This window comes from Hemiscyllium ocellatum, chromosome 11 (genome assembly GCF_020745735.1).
Source record: "Hemiscyllium ocellatum isolate sHemOce1 chromosome 11, sHemOce1.pat.X.cur, whole genome shotgun sequence".
Lineage (NCBI taxonomy): Eukaryota > Metazoa > Chordata > Chondrichthyes > Orectolobiformes > Hemiscylliidae > Hemiscyllium > Hemiscyllium ocellatum.
This window is the reverse complement of record NC_083411.1, coordinates 97671219-97688964: the sequence shown is the minus strand read 5'-3', so window position 1 is coordinate 97688964 and position 17746 is coordinate 97671219. Positions and strand designations below refer to the sequence as shown.

The 17746-nt window shown below is 41.6% G+C and overlaps 1 protein-coding gene across 1 annotated transcript; it reads right to left on the bottom strand.

Annotated features, from left to right (window-relative positions):
- Positions 1 to 753: 753 nt before the first annotated feature.
- LOC132820074 (solute carrier family 25 member 53-like) lies at positions 754 to 1599 on the bottom strand. The gene has a single exon (XM_060831993.1). The coding sequence runs from the start codon at positions 1597 to 1599 to the stop codon at positions 754 to 756; it is 846 nt and encodes a 281-aa protein (XP_060687976.1).
- Positions 1600 to 17746: the final 16147 nt, after the last annotated feature.

The window sequence follows — 17746 nt, the reverse complement described above, 5'->3', positions numbered from 1 at the left end:
CCCTTAGTAGCTATTCATTCTCCTAGGCTAATCGTTATTCACACCTTTGTTTGTCCAACTGATCACCTTTCTCTCATTGGGTTTTATCTTCACCTATCATTTACTCTTTATCTCCACCCTGCCCCATCCTATCTTCTGCATAAGAACCAATGTTTTCCTAGCTACCATCAGTTCTGAGGAAGGATCGCTGGATCCAAAACATTAACTCTGAGTCTTCTCGACAGATGCTGCCAATCAACCAATCGAACATCATGAGTCTAATATGACTGTTCTACGAAACTAAGGACCAGTAATATCTTGCTCTCATTGAGCAAGTTACAACGCTTTGGGACTGTCATTTCTAAACGTTGTTACACAATTCCTTGTTCTTACATCAAGGATTCTGGGTGGACCATTTAGGACAGAGTTGAGGAGCCATTTCTTCACCCAAAGAGTGATGAGCCTGTGGACTTCACTACCACAGGAAGTTGTTGATGCCAATACATTGTATGTATTCAAGAGGCAGTTAGATATAGCACTTGGGGTGAATGGGATCAAAGGTTATGGGGAGAAAGCAGGATTGGGCTATTGAGTTGGACAATCGGCCATGATCATGATGAATGGTGGAGCAGGCACAAAAGAGCAAATGGCCTCCTTCTGCTCCTATCTTCTATATGTTTCTATGATAGTCTGCAAATCCTGAAAAATATATGGCTTACTCAGTTTTTCAGAAAAAATTGGAGTAGATTGTTCTAACTAACACTTACTTTCAGACTATTGTGAAGCCTTTAAAAATTCATAAATAGTAGTAGTTATTCCCCAGGTTATGCAGGACCTCAGTATGACCAGAGAGCCACCTCTGTATATGTACAATAGGCTACGGGCACGGGATACCCAGAATTTTGCAATGAAATTCCAAAGGCTCATTTTCTCTTCTCCAACATGTGATTGTACATTTGCAATCACCGCACTAAGTGGATAGAGGATGAAACATACCATCATTCCATTGAAACTCCCAGAAACAAAAGCAGAAATGCCACTAGGAACACCTTGATCCAAGAATAAATTCTTAATTGGGTCTTTAAAAGAAAAATAAAGGGCACTGCCTGTTCCGTTCCGCAGCAGAATGGGGAGGAAGCCTCGATAGTACCCAAGCTGTAACGTATCCTTAAAGCTGTAAGAATTAAACTCCTTTAGGATACTGTGGGTATTGGGAAACTTTGCATCTTTCCTGTGGTCCTGAAGGACATTTTGGACACGTTCAAATGGGGTTAAGACCAATGCTTCAATGATTCCAGATAGGGTTCCTGCAATGCAGCGATGTAACAAATGTGCATCGTCCGTCGCGATATTTCTAATGAGGCTACCGTAAACACCAAATAGCAAGGTACCTTGAATGGTCTTGGCTAGGAGTGGAGGAAGAATTCCTCTGTAAAACTTGATGAGGCCTTCTTGACAGAGTTGAGTGACAGCTTTTCGGATAACAAAACCATGGATTTGCTGTCTAAAAATTGTCTTGTGAATTGGAAACGTCAGAAATGTAGCAAGACAGCTAGAGGTAGCTCCGATTCCACAGTTCTTCAATGAGTCTACCAAAGAGTCTTCAGAATCCTGCTGCATTTTCAATCCTTCTGTGCAATATATTAAAAAAGTATCATAATTTACTGCATAACAGTCTTCTTAATATACTGTTTTTCACTCAAAAACAAGATAAAATTGTTTGATAATAGAAATTGACACACATTGCATGCTTCCTGACTGTCAAGTAATAGTTTCTGTTCATTCGGTGAACTTAAACATAATCCTGAATAAATTTATTATCATAATCACATTTATTAAAGTTTGGCTGGTACAAATTTAATATCTTTATTATCAACAGATATCAACTGACAATAGGTTTGGTAAACTGAGATTTGTAAACTTATACCAAAAGCAAGCTGCCTTTATTTTTAAACATTCTAATTTATCATATTACATCTGCTTCATTCTTACTTCCCAAACAATCTTACTGTACAGACAGCCAATGTCTCCTATGTCGTCTACCTCCTATACATACACTGCCTTTCTAATTTGCATTGGCTAATAAACCTCTCCAACTACAATTTCACCTCCTACATTGAAGCATCTCAGCCTATTAGCTAGTTGGCGGGTGCCCCTACCTGATCTCTTGTCCTGACTTCAGTGTCACCTTCAATGTGCATATAAATATTAAAACACAATCTATTCTCTTCAAATCACTCAGGGCACTATAACCACTGTGAAAATTGACCAAGATCAAGCAAAAAAGTTGTCACCATCATATACCTTCAATAGAATGAACTAACAGGTGAGTGTGACTCCAGTTCCAAACCTCAAATGTTCAATCATAAACAGCATTGTCGCCTCTACAGCCTTAGTCTTCCTCTGTCACCATGCACAGTGTCCTTTCTTAATCTCATTCATCTGAATTTTATTAACAAGTCACCAGTTCCATTAGTTCTCTCCTGTTCAGTTTGTAATGCCTACTCTGCATTTCTCCTAATTTAACACAGGCCATGTGCAACAACTAGGTAAACTAAGCAACAAAAACAGAAATTGACGAATAAACTAATAAAGGGAGGCTTCCAGCAGATACCAAGGACTGAAAACAGCAGAAGCCCAGGAGGAAAGCACAATGTGCAAGAGGGAACTTGAAAGGAATATTATAAGAGCTAAAGGGGAATACCAATGGATACTGGCAGGTAAAATAAATGGAACCACAATGTATTTTACAAGTCTATTAACAGTAAAAGGATAACTAGGGCAAGAGTAGGGCCCATTAAGGATTACAGTAGTAATTTGTGCGTGGAGACAGAGGACATCAGTAGGGTTCTAAATTAATACTTTGTGTCAGTGTTCACTATTGAGAGGGATGATGTGGGTATAGAAATCAAAGAGAAGGACTGTGACATATTAAAGAAATCAGCATGACAGAGAGGAGGTTCTGAACGGTCTGACAGGTTTAAAAGTCAATATATCTCCAGAGCTAGATGCAACATATTCTAGGCTATTGAGTGAGGCAAGGAAGGAAATAGCTGGTGTGCTGGCAATAATTTTCAATTCCACTCTGGCCACAGGAGAGGTGTCAGAGAACTGGAAGACAGCTGTTATTCAGGTAGGGAGCAAGGGATAAATGCAAAAACTACAGTCCTGTCAGTCCATGCTCAGTGGTGGGGAAATGATTGGAGATAATTCTGAGGGGCAGAGTTAATCTCCACTTGGAGAGGCAGAACTTAATCAAAACCAGTCAGCATGGTTTTGTTAAGGTGAAGTGATGATTTGACTTGATTGAATTGTTTGAAGAGGTTACCAAGTGTGCAAAGGAGGGCAATGCATTCAGTGTAGTCTATTTAGACTGCAGCAAAGCTTTTGATAAAGCCCTGTTTGGGGGAATCATAGATTGAATCATGGAATCTCTACACTATGGAAGACAGGCCTTTCGGTCCATCAATTCCACACCATCCCTCTGAACGGCATTCCACCCAGACCCACTATCCCAACATCCCTGCATTTCCCAGGGCTAATCCACCTAGCCTGCATATCCCTGGACACTAAGGGCAATTTTAGAATGGCCATCCACCTAACCTGCATGTCTTTGGATTGTGGGAGGAAACCAGAGCACCGAGAGGAAACTCACGCAGACACTGGGAGAATGTGCAAACTCCACACAGTCACCCGAGGTTGTATTTGTCCTTATTAAGGCTAAAGTTTAAGAGTAGTAATATTCCTCCCAGTATCAAAAACTATCAGTTAAGCTCATTGCTATGTTATGTGAATGATTGGACCCTCACTCACTTTGGTTGGACATCGGAGCATCTCAAGCAAGATGCCCTCTTACTAGCCTGCTGTTCCTAAACAAAATGAGAACAGTTAAAGAATATTGTCATAGCCCAATAGTCATCAATATTGTCAAGGCGTGAAGGGCAATGCATCAGGGTGAGGGTAATATTGCCAAAACATAATTTTTGACACCCATAGTTGGTGCGCTGGGCTTTCAACTAGGGATAGGCAAAAGTAAGGAACGGAGATGCTGGAGATCAGAGTCTAGATTAGAGTGGCACAGCAAGTCAGGCATCATCTGAGGAGCAGGAAAATCGACGTTTCGGGCAAAAGCCCTTCATCAGGAATGAAGGGCCAGGAATGATGGACTCTGTGTTTAAACTAAGGGCAGCTCGGGGCATGTCTTGCCTGGGTGATTTATTTGAAGGGGGACATAATGTTGTCCTTTCACCAGTTGGCTCAGAAATATGAATTGCCCAGTAGGGACCTCTTTCGTTTCTTTCAAATTAGAAACTTCATACAAAAAGAGACCACACTTCTAATTGATCCTTATAGGTCCAACATGGAGAGGAGGGTGTTGAGTGCTGAAAATACATCATCTGCTCACAATACTTATCATCTATTAGGAGAGGTTCCCTCGGACGAGACTGAACAGCTCTGTAAGGTAATAGGAGAGAGGGGGTTGGATGTTGAGATCTCTTATGAAAAAATGGGATTATACCTGGAAAAATGCAAGAAGAATCTCAATTTGCAACAGAATCCACACCTTGCAACTGAAGATTCTCTACAGAGTCCATCTGGCCCCAGACCGCCTCACTGAATTTAAAACAGGAGCATCTCAAATGTGTCTTAACTATAAAATGAACATGGTCGCGCTTACTCATTGTCTTTGGTCCTTCCACAGACTGTGGGCATATTGGAGCGCTGTGGTAGGGGAAATAGAGAAGGCCTTGGGGAGATGGAGATGATATCTCTTCTTCTTTCCTTTGTTAATTCACTTTCATTAGATACACACAAAGAAGATTTGTCAGTATCCTCACTTTTTGTGCAAGAAAGAACATTCTATGAGGGTGGTGTCTGAAAATCCCCTGGGGCTGGTGGGCTGGCATAAGCTAGTCATGGAGCACATCCCCATGGACTTTCCTGTGAGTGTGGTGCACCATAAAACTGGGAATTTCTGTAAGACATGGCGGCCCTTTTTGGACTACCCAGGTACAGATTTATCCACCATACTAATAAGAGCCTTTATACATCCATGGCAATTCTATGTAATGACTCTGGTATCCAGAGGGGAGGAGCTACGAACATATGAATATGTATAAACATATGCGCTCGATGATTGAGGGCTATTGCTTTATTTTGCTGAGCTGTGTTATGGTTATTATCATTATTATCATTGTTAAGATTTTCCTGTTTTAGCTTAATTATTAGTTATTATTTATTTAGGTAATTAATGGGTTTGTTTTTTAATATTGGCTTGAATTGTTTGATTTTGTATTTGTTGTGATACTCAAAAGAAAAAAACTTTTCCTTTTTTTAATAAAAATATATTTTACAAAAAGAGTAGGGATGTTATGATGGAACTGTATAAAGGTCACAGCGAGAGTACTGTGTTATAATGTGGATTCCAACATTATAGCAGGGCTGTGATTGGATTGGAGAGTATACAGAGAAGATTTACCAGAGAGTAATCTGGAGCGTTTTAATTAGAAGAGAAATTGAATAGAATAAGTTTGTTTTCCTTGGAGGAGAGGAGACTGAGGTGGGGTGAGGGGAATATGAATCATAGAATCCCTACAGGTTGAAGCAGACCATTCAGTCCATTGATTCCATACCACCCCTCCGAACAGCATCTACACCCAGACCCATACCCTCTACCCTCCATTTCCCATGACCAATCAATCTAGTCTGCACATCTCTGGACACTATGGACAATTTAGCATGGTCAATCCACCTAACCTGCACATCTTTGCACTGTGAGAGGGAACCGGTGCAAACCCACACAGACACAAATCTCCACGCACCCCAATGGGTGAACTTGAACCTTGGTCCCTGGTGCTGTGAGGCAGCAGTGCTAGTCACGGTGCCGCACGTGAAGCGTATAAAATAATGAAGGGACTGGACAGGGTAGACAGGAAGGAACCTTTCCACTTGATGGAGGGATCAATGATTAGGGACGTAGACACAGGATAATGGGTAGGACATTTCGAGGAGATGAGGACAAACATTTTCACCCAGAGGGTGGTGGGAACCTGGAACTCATTCTGTGTAAGGGTGTTAGAGGCAGAATCCCTCATAACATTTAAGAAGTATTCCGATGTACACTTGAGTTGCCAAGGCATATGAGGCGATGGGCTAATTACTGGAAAATGGAATTATGATAGTTAGGTGGTTGTTTTTGATTAGTATACTGAATGGGTCAAAATTCCTTTTCATGTGCTGTAAACTTTTATGACTCTATATAAGTGTCTGAGGAGTGAACTGAACTTATTCAGTGATATGTGATTTTCATGAATTGAAGGTAATGATGACTCGAGAAAGGCAAGTTCTGAAAGCATGTTGGGAGCAATTATGTCTGAATGGGAAGCACTAAAAGACCATAAGATCATAAGACTTAGGAGTGGAAGTAAGGCCATCCGGCCCATCGAGTCCACTCTGCCATTTAATTCTGCTGATGGGCATTTCAACTCCACTTACCCGCATTCTCTCCATAGCCTTTAATTCCATACCATATCAAGAATTTATCAATCTCTGTCTTGAAGATATTAAACATTCTGGCCTCCACTACACTCTATGGCAATAAATTCCACGGGCCCACCACTCTCTGGCTGAGGAAATGTCTCCTCATTTCCATTCTAAATTGACCCCCTCTAATTCTAAGGCTGTGCCCATGGATCCTAGTCTCCCTGCCTAATGGAAACAATTTCCCAGCGTCCACTCTTTTTAAGCCATCTTGTATGTTTCTATTAGATCTCCCCTCAACTTTCTAAACTGTAATGAATACAATCCCAGGATTCTCAATGTTCATTATATGTTAGGCCTACCATTCCAGGGATCATCCGTGTGAATCTCTGCTGGACACGCTCCAGTGCCAGTATGTCCTTCCTGAGCATGGGGCCCAAAATTGGACACAGTAACTAAATGGGGCCTAACTAGAGCTTTATAACGTCTCAGAAACACATTACTGCTTTTACATTTCAACCCTCTTAAGATAAATGAAAACATTACATTCGCTTTCGTAATCACGGACTCAACCTGCAAGTTAACCTTTAAAGAATCCTGGCCTAGCACTCCTAGATGCCTTTATATTTCAGCTTTATGAATTTTATCACCATTTAGAAAATAGTCGATGCTCATATTCTTTTTTCCAAAGTGCAAGATCCTGCATTTGCTCCCATTGAATTTCATCAGCCATTTCCCGGATCACTTTCCTAAACTGTCTAAATCTTTCTGCAGCCTCCCCACATCCTCAGTAATACCTGCCTATCCACCTAACTTTGTATCATCTGAAAACTTTGCCAGAATGCTCCCAGTCCCTTCTAGATCATAAATATATAATGTGAAGAGCTGCAGCCCCAACACTGAACCCTGCAGGACACCGCTTGTCACTAGCTGCCATTCCAAAAAAGAACCTTTTATCCCAGCCAATCCTCAATCCATGCTAGTAGCTCACCTTGAACACCATGGGCTTTCACCTTGCTCAGCAGCCTCCCGTGAGGCACCTTATCAAACGCCTTTTGGAAGTCTAGATAGATAACATCCACTAAGTTTCCCTGGCCTAACCTACTTGTTGCTTCTTCAAAGAATTTTAACAGGTTTGTCAGGCTTACTAAAGCCCCTTACTAAATCCATGCTGACTTGTTCTAATCCGACCCTGCACTTCCAAGAATTTAGAAATCTCATCCTTAACAATATGGATTTTACAATTATACCAACAACTGAGGTTAGGCTAATCGGCCTATAATTATCCATCTTTTGTTGTGATCCTTTCTTGAACAAGAGGTTACAACAACGATTTTCCAATCATCTGGGATTTTCCCTAACTCCAGTGACCTTTGAAAGATCACAACCAACGCCTCTGCTATTTCCTTCGCCACATCTCTCAGAACTCTAGGACTTAGCCCATTGGGGCCAGGAGATTTATCAATTTTTAGACTTTTTAGCTTTTCTAGCACTTTCTGTTTTGTAATGGCTACCATACTCAATTCTGCCCCGAATCTCTTTAATTATTGGGATATTACTCATGCCTTCCACTGTGAAGACTGACACAAAGTACTTATTAAGTTCTTCAGCTACTTACTTATCTCCCAGCACTAACCTTCCTGCATCAATTTGGAGTGGCCCAATGTCTACTTTAGCCACTCATTTGTTTCTTATACATTGAAAGAAACTTTTACTATCATTTCTAATATTACTAGCTAGCTTATCTTCATATTTGATCCTCTCCTTTCTTATTTCGCTCTTTGTTATCCTGTTTGTTTTTGTAGTCTTCCCAATCTTCTGATTTCCCAGTGTTCTTGGCCACTTTATAAGCTCTCTCTTTTTCTTTGATACATTTCCTGACTTCCTTTGTCAGCCACAGCTGTCTGATTCCACCCCCCATTCCCGCACCCCCCCCACCACCCAACCCCCCCAGATAATGTCTCCATTCTTTGGGATGAACCTCTGTATTGTGTCCTCAATTACACCTAGAAACATCTGCCACTGTTGCTTTACTGTCTTTCCCACCAGGTTCTGCTTCCAGTCGATTTTCATCAGTTCCTCTCTCATGCCCCTGTAATTACCTTTATTTAACTGTAACACCATTACATCCGATTTTGCCTTCTCTCTTACAAACTGCAGACTGAACTCTACCATATTATGATCGCTGACTCCGAAGTGTTCCCTTACCTTAAAATCTTTTATAAAGTCTGTCTCATTACATAGCACTAAGTCAAGAATAGCCTGTTCCCTTGTGGACGCCATCACAAGCTGTTCCAAGGAGCCATCCCGTAAGCATTCCATGAGTTCCTTTTTTTGGATCCACCGGCAACATTATTCACCCAGTCTATTTGCGTATTGAAGTTCCCCCATGATCACTGTGACCTTGCCTTTCTGACATGCTCTATCTATTTCCTGGTATATCTTGCGCCTCTGGTCCTGACCACTGCTGGGAAGTCTGTACATAACACCCTTTTTTTGCCTCTGTGGTTCCTCAGCCGCACCCACAGACTCCACATCATCTGACCCTAGGTCATTCAGTACGATAGATTTAATCTCATTCTTAACTAACAAGGCAACCCTGTCCCCTCTGCCCACCTCCCTGTCTTTTCGATCAGGTGTAAATCCTTGGATGTTTAACTGCCAGTCCTGAACCCCCTGCAACCACGTCTCTGTGAGGCCTAAGCATGATTGTGTTATCACCTTTAGAGTGATATCACTTTAACAGCTCAAATACAAACCACTACAGCTGAAACTGACACACGGAAGCGGCAAGAACATCCATCAACAGACACATCGACCTGGACCCCACATACAAACTACTACAGCTGAAACTGACACCCAGAAGCGGCAAGAACAAACCACTATAAATACCGGAAGAAACATCAAAGCAGCGCTTCACAGGAGGCTCCAATAGCACTGATGATGTTCCCTAGCCAGGGAACGAAACGTTTGCAGCAAAAACTTCCAGCTCGGCGAACAGAACCACAACAACGGACACCTGAGCTACAAATCTTCAACCAGACTTTAAAGCTCAAATACTAATCAGCCAAATACCCAGATGTTTTAAGTGGCTCTGTATTGTAACAGTGGAGGCACAGGCTATTTCACTTTGTACGTTATACCGATATCACTGAAAATAAACCCACCAGAGATCCTTTACTGAAAGTTGTGTCTTAGATTTAAATAACACAAGTATTATTATTAAGTTTCAATTTGTAGAGATCGCTGTCACTAGTAAGGCAGAGGGAAGCTATGATACAGAGAATATGAGGACGGAAAGTACAGTACATCTACAAAGGGGACGCCTTGGTGGCTGGCACTGCTGCCTCAGTTCCAGGGACCAGAGTTCAATTCCACCATCAGGCGACTGGCTATGTGGAGTTTTCTCCCACAGACCAAAGATGTATTGGGTTAGCAATGGGAAATACAGGGGTGGGTCTGGGTGAGGTGCTGTTCGGAGGGTGGATGGCCGAGTAGGCCTGCTCCCACACTAGACAATCTGGAGACTGGAAGAACACAGCAAGCCAGGCAGCACCAGGAGGTGGAGAAGTCAACGTTGGGGATAGAGACCCTTTATTAGGAGTCTGCCAGTCTCCGGTTTGTCTAGTTTGGATTCCAGCATCTGCAGTTTGGATTAAGAAAAAAAATGTCGACTGGAACAAACTACATGGTTCAGCTTGATTATATGTTTTCGAGTAGGTGGGGCGGTATGTTTTCAGACACAAGAAAATCGATGCTGCATATTTTATATACATTAAATGAATGATACTTATTTGCTACCAAATCTCACAAAACAGTGAAGAAAATTCGCTGCGATTCAAGTGAAATAGATAGAAAAAGTATTAAAAACCGATCCTAATCCACCAATTTCTTGTTTTAAAAAAAAACGATGGCCACTATTACAGAATTGGACCCGAGTATCCGGAAATGTAAATGACTGTAGGAGACAAAAGGATTTCTCAAACATTTTCGATGGACAACAAAGAACAAATTCGCCCAAACTCATTTTTTTTTTAAAGATGAAGCTTATATTAGAACTGTACCTTGCTTGAATTCGGCATTAAATGTTTGAGGATGCTGTTCCAAAACCGTTTACTGATGCTATTATGATTATTTTCGATGGCTCTAGTAGTCCTGTTAACCTTCACTGTTAATCTTTCCACGCTGAGAGCAGAACCATTCAGAGGACAGGTCCGCTTATTTCAATCTTGATTGGGTTACTCTGTGGAGAGACAGTGCGGCCGTGGCTCTGATTGAACAGCTCTCGGGACGGGAGATTGTGAGATAAAACGCATAAGATTGCGTTGTGAGCTATTCTTCTTTCGAATGCTTAAAAATACACTTTGACTTCTCGTTTTCACTGCTTCTCCTATTCGACCTGGAGATTAACTAATCATTTGTAATTTTCTCTTCGTCGTTGTAACATCCAGGTGAAATCAAGAACTGCTAGAACCACTGTCAATCTGCAGTCATATAAGACCGGGTTTTTTTTTAAACGAAGGAAACCATCCCACAGGCAAGAGAGTGAAGCCTCTATTCATCTCATTCTGTCCTAGAAAGCCAAAATACAACCATACGGCAAATGGAAACCATTGGTTGTTTACATTTAGAGGTCGCAGAGGTCAGGTAAACTGTGCTCATATAGCATTTTCTAATCTATATTGTAGAAACAAGAGATTTAGGAGACCACTTTTCTGACAAAATGCAAATGGAAAGCCGAAAAATGCAGCATAGTTGTCTTTGTCTCAGCCCGGATAGAAAGACGTTGCTATTAGCTGGCAGCGGTATCAAACTGTGGGATATGGAGACCAAGGCTGTATGGTATCTGGGAAGAGTCCTTCTGCGCTGACAACGTTATTAGTTGCAATTTGCATGTGCCATGGGTTTCTATTTTGGAAACTAATTTTATCCAGTGGTTGAATGACCTAACTTCTCCTTTTTCATGTTTTTAAAATCAAATAATCGTTCAGTGGTGTGTATGAGCATTTATTGCATATTCCTGGTGGTCTTTGGAAAGGTGATGGTGAGCTGTCTCCTTGAATCACCACAGTGTACTTACTCTTGAAGCTACACTGTTTACATAGCTCGTCCAATTCAGTTTCTGGTCAGTTGTAATCCCCATTGCATTCATAGTGGGGGAATTCAACAATAGTATTAACCGTCAACGGGACGATATTCTCCTGTTGGAGATGGTCATTGCTTAGCATTTGTGTGATACAAGGGTGTTTTTTTTTCCCCGAGGGTGAGGGATTTCCAGGCACGGGTGCATATTTTTAAGGTGAGAGGAGAAAGATTTAAAAAGAACACGAGAGGCAACTTTTTCACAGTGGTGTGTAGAATGAATTGCCAGAGAAAATGGTGGATAAAGGTACAGTTGCAACATTTAAATGACGTTTAGAACAGGAAAGGTTTGGAAGGATTTGGGTCAAGCATGGTCAGGTGGGGCTAGTTTAGTTTGTGAACATGTTCAGTGTGGACTGACGGGTCTGTTTCCATGGTGTATGACTGTAACTTTGCTGAGCACTGCATCTGTTCAAATGCAGCTTTGATTCAGCCTTTGTGACTATTATTCCCATTGTTCTTCGCAGTATTATGCATGTATAAGCTGCCGCAGATTTTCCTCTTTCAAATTCCAACTCCGATCTGGCTACTGGGTTTAGAAACTTCACATCGTCTATTATTTTAGTTAATTCCTGATCTGTATTTGCAGGTTCTCAATGTTCTTTAAGATTTGTATTTGGACGCTCAAGGAAGAGGCATATTCTTTAATGAAACAGCAATAATTATAGGTATAATGTTTGCAAAAGCCTGGGCTATTTAAAATTTTCTGTTCTAGCCTTATAGGAAAACAAGTGCCATCATGTAGCTACAACCATGGATGAAAATAAACAGTACAAGCATAAGCATAAGCATAAGCAGTTAGAAAATGGCACATTACTATGAGGTAGAAAAGACAAAGTAACACCGAGAGTTGTAGTGAGAACAAATATTTGTAAGATTTACATGTAAAATGGATGGGACAGTCCGAGCACTGACTCCTGGTTACAGCGATAGAAGGGAATTGGGCTGAGTACTGCCATCTGTATCCAATAAGGTTCATGAAGGTGGTGGCAGTAGAAGCAGGGTTGGGTGTAGTACAAGATCCTGCCATATTGGCAGCAGCTGCAAGGGAGAGGTGGGCCAAACCTGGACTCATGGCGACTACAGAGTGGAGTTTGGGCTGGTACAGTATCCAGTGCCATCTGCATTGCAGAGATCCAGTAAGAACTTAAACGTTGAACATTTTATTTTTAAAAAAATCACACGACACCAAGTTATAGTCCGACAGGTTTAACTGGAAGCAGTAGCTTTCGGAGCGCTACTCCTTCATCAGGTGGTTGTGGAGGACACAATTGTCAGAATTTATAGCAAAAGTTTACAGTGTGATGTAACCGAAACTATATACTGAAAAACACCTTGATTGTTTAAGTCTCTCATCTGTTAGGAAAGAAAAATCTATCATGGTCATTCTATGTAAATCACAAAACCTTTTTAAAACGTTACATTCTCAGGTTAACAATTGGTTTCAGCCCAGATAAGATATTGAAGGTGTTAGGCCTGTGTCCTATTATCTGTGCCATAATTCTAATCTAAAAAAAATGAGTTAACAAGTCCACACCGACCCGCCGAAGCGCAACCCACCCAGACCCATTCCCCTACATTAACCCCTCCATCTAACATTATGGGCAATTTAGCATGGCCAATTCACCTAACCTGCAAATCTTTGGATTGTGGGAGGAAAGCGGACACAGACACCTGAGACAGGAATTGAACCCGGGTCTCTAGCGCCAAGAGGCAGCAGTGCTAACCACTGTGCCGCCCACTAGTCCACACCGACTCTCTGAAGAGTAACCCACCCAGACCCACTTCCCTCTGATTAATACACCTAACACTACAGGCAATTTAGCATGGCCAATCTACCTAACCTGCAAATCTTTGGATTGTGGGAGGAAACCCAAGCAGACACAGAGAGAACGTCTGTGTTGAGTTTGAATTGAACCTGGGACCTTGGTGCTGTGAGAGGGTGCATGTGAGAGTGTCCCTCTCGGAGTGTGTGCACACCTATGTAAAGGTGTGTCTGTGTGTAGGAGTGTTAGTGTGTGTGTGTGTATATGCAATGGTGGTCACCTGTAGTGCGACATAAACTCAAGGTCCTGGTTGAGGCCCTCCCTATGGGTACCAAACTTAGCTATCAGCCTATTCTCGGTCACTTTTCGTTGCTGCCTGTCCCAAAGTCCACCTTGGAGGATGGGCAACTGAAGGTCCAAGGTCGAATGTCTTGGACCGCTGAAGTGTTCTCCGACTGGGAGGGAACACTCCTGTCTGATCATTGTTGTGCAGTGCCCATTCATCCATTGGGGAAACTGAGCAGAGGGTACAGCAATGTACCATGCCTCAGGGCATCCTTGCCTGCAGTGTATGAGATAGCCAACGTTGTCAGAGTACCTGCCACATACTTGGTGGGAGTGTCCCCACTCATAATTGTGGTATCCACGTCCATACTCTGACACATCTTGCAGTGCCTACCGTGACAGGGTTGTATGGAGTTGTTCGTAGCAAACTGCCTTGCTTTTAGGACAAGAATCTGTTTGAGGTTTGGTGGTTGTTTAAAGGCGAACAGTTGAGGTGTGGGGAAGGTCTTGGCGAGGTGCTTATCCTCATTGATAATGTGTTGCAGGTCACAAAGAACATGGTGTAGTTTTTCAGCTCCTGGGAAGTACTGGACAACGAAGGGTACGCTGTTGGTTGCAGCACGTGTCTCCAGAGGAGGTCATACAGTTTCTTGCTGTGGTACGTCAGAACTGGCGGTCGATGAGTTGAGCATTGTACCCAGTTTTTATGAGGTCTTCCCTGAGTACTTCCAGGAACCCATCACATCCTCCTTATCTGAAGAGATCCGCTGTACGCGTAGGGTTTGTCCATTGGGGAATGGCTGTTTTGGGTGGAAGCTGGAGAGGTGTAGCATTGTGAGGTTGTCTGTGGGTTTGTGGTGCTGAGGTGTCCATCCTTGATGGAGATGCATGTATCCAAGAATGAGGCAGTAGAGAGTAGTCCATGGTGAGTTTGATGGTGGGATGAAACTTGTTGATATCACTGTGTAGTTTTATCAGTGACTTCTTGCCACGGGTCCAGAGGAAGAAAATGTCATCAATGTACCTGGTGTATATAATATTGGTTGGAGGTCCTGTGTAGAGAAAAAGTCTTGTTCGAACCTGTGCATGAAGATGTTGGCATATTGGGGCACAAACTTGGTCCCCATGGCTGTTCCATTTGTCTGGATGAAGAACTGGTTGTCAAAGGTGAAAACGCTGTGATCGAGGATGGGCTGATAGACAGAGCAGAGGTTGATAGCTAAGTTTGATATCCATAGGGAGGGCCTCAACCGGGATCTTGGGTTCATGTCACACTACAGGTGACTACCATTGCACTATACATACACAGACACACACTCCCACATGCACCCTCTCACAGACTTCGATCCCTTTATACTCACACACATATACACTCTCTCTCTCTCACACACAAACACTCTCGATCCCCCCATCCCAAACACACACAAACCCACATGCACATATACATTTGTGGGGTGAATTTGTACTTGCAGAGTTACATTGTACTTTGCTCAAAAACTGCATGTATCCATGTAAGACTGTTTACTTATATTTTTAGATTAGAATCAGTCTAAACATTATGGCACAGACAACAGAACACGGGGCTAACACCTTCAACATCTTATCTGGGCTGACACCAGTTGTTACAGTTAACCTGAGAATATAACTTTTAAAAAAAAAGTATTGCAATTTGCATATGAAAGAAATGAAACCATCATGGTCATTCTAACAAATGAGAGACTTAACAAACAAGGTATTATTCAATGTATAATTTCAGTTGCATCACACTGTATACTTTTGCTATAAATTCTGTGTCTTACAATTGTGTCCTCCACAACCACCTGAAGGGGCAGTGCTCCGAAAGCTAGTGTGTCCAATTAAACCTGTTGGATTATAACCTGGTATTGGAAGATTTTTAACGTTGTCCACACCAGTCCAACACCAGCATCTCCAAATCATTTTATTTTTATGCCTTTATGTTTGATACTTTGGATTATTTTTGTGTGGTTTAAGATGGTGCCAGAGAGTAGCGACACTATATAATACTTTTCAATGTTTTGTATAATAAATGACAATAAATAATCAAACCATCAACCACCATTGCAATGTCCATTCCATTGTTTCTGCTTCCATTCAATGATGTTTAAGAAATTCGTAATTGTTATGAAGCAGAGATTGACACCCCCACCCCGCCCCAAGAACTAAAACCAAATCATCCAAAGGGAAGCACCTCACCCTATAATCTTAAAAAAGACAGTGTAAAAGGGTTGTAATCCATTTTTTCTAGCAAGTTCTATTGGCTTAGTAAAAGAAATCCCTGATGCTCACTTTACAATCCACAAGCAACAATGTCGAACTTGAAGAGGGAACACAGTAACTGAACCATTTCTTCCCCATTGATAATCCCAACCTTTGTTCCACACACTAAATTTCCTTGAATATTCTGAAAACATCTTCATTTTCTTGCCTTCCCTTATAGTGCTTTGAAACCGCAGCAGGCTCAAAAGGAGCGAATAGTCTATTTCTTACGCATTTCCTTTCCTAACTGGGATTTGAAGGTCATGAATTTACTAATTAAATAGAAAGGGAAGCATTAAAGTGCATAACCCAACCCACCACAAGCCAGAGTTTATTTTGACGTTAGCACCCACATTAAAAATTGAGAATCAAATCTTTCAAAAGGAGGTTCCACTCACCAGACCATTAGTTAATTTTATGTTGGACACAAGTTTGACCAGCAACAGAATGAAGGGCAGCAAACCAACCATTCCTACATTGACTGTTCAAATCCAAACAGTAGGTGTTGTTTAGGGCCAGTAAATAAGGGGAGCTAGTGAATCTTTGTTGGGCTTGCTGATATAATGCATTTTAAGTGTAAAAGTCTAGTTTTAGAAACTTTAGGAACTACATGGTTTATCTTCTCCTTTGTGTGTGTTTGCTCACATCAGAAGTGAAAAATATTTACATGCAGACACTTGCTTGATAACTCTCAGACTTATTTTACAGTTTAATTTCCAATGCCTTGAATTCAAATTGCCCACACACCATCATGATACGAGACATTAATCAATTACATCTAACATCCCCATTTTGAGCAATGGGCACTGATACCCTTGTTTGAAAAACTCTAGAAACTATCTGCAGTACAGAAATGATGCCTCACCTACTTCTTTGCTCAGTACTTTCTATCGTGCCAGAAGAGGTGTTTAGCTTTTTTTAGAACAGCACTTTAATTGTCTGATTTTAATCAACATCAGAATTAAACAGTTACTTAATTGTGGCTAGTTTCCTTTAATTCTAATACTAAAACAACATCATCATTCAATCTAATTATTCCTTTTCTTCAGCTTGCAGGTTTTGCAAGTATCTGTGACCTAAGTTTTTGCTTTCTCTCAATATTCAATGATATCCCTTCTTACTCAGCACAAAAAATTAAACTGCTTAAAATCCCATAATGCCTTCTGCTCAGATTATCCTTGCATATTTCCTAGACAGATTGCAACTACCTATTCCTGAGTTTTGTTTACTGACACAACAGGCAGCATTCTCCTTTTACATAGATTAGCAGTGGACTCCTGCAAATATTGCCCTAAATACTGTACTTTGGACTTTCCACAACAATCTGGGTTGTCCAACTAATTGGATTTTTATTTTAACAAACTAGAATTCAACTACCTATTTTTTGTGGATTACCTCAAATATGGCACACCCCTATTCAACAAGTTAATATCTTGGAATACTCTCACATACACTGCACTTTTCCTGCCCATGCAAGGAACAGGGTAACAAGTGAAAATAACCATTAGTCCCATATACAGTCCCAAGATTTTCCAATTCTACGTACAATTTTTAGCAAGATGTTCCAGCCAGAGCTTCTCTGCTCCACCTGTTCTTTTGTCTTTGTCCCGTGTCCCGCCCCCCAACCCCTCCTTGTTTTTCTCCGTCCTGCACTTTTTTGCCAAACAATAACTTGGATTTACCTTGAGGAGAACGGAGGTGGTGGCAAGCCCCAGAGGTGACTCTTAGAGCGAAGGCCGAAGCAGAGAAGCAGTCCCAGAGCCGTAGCTGGCACAGGGGAAGCAGTCCTGGAGAAAACTTACCTTGGAGCAGCTGAG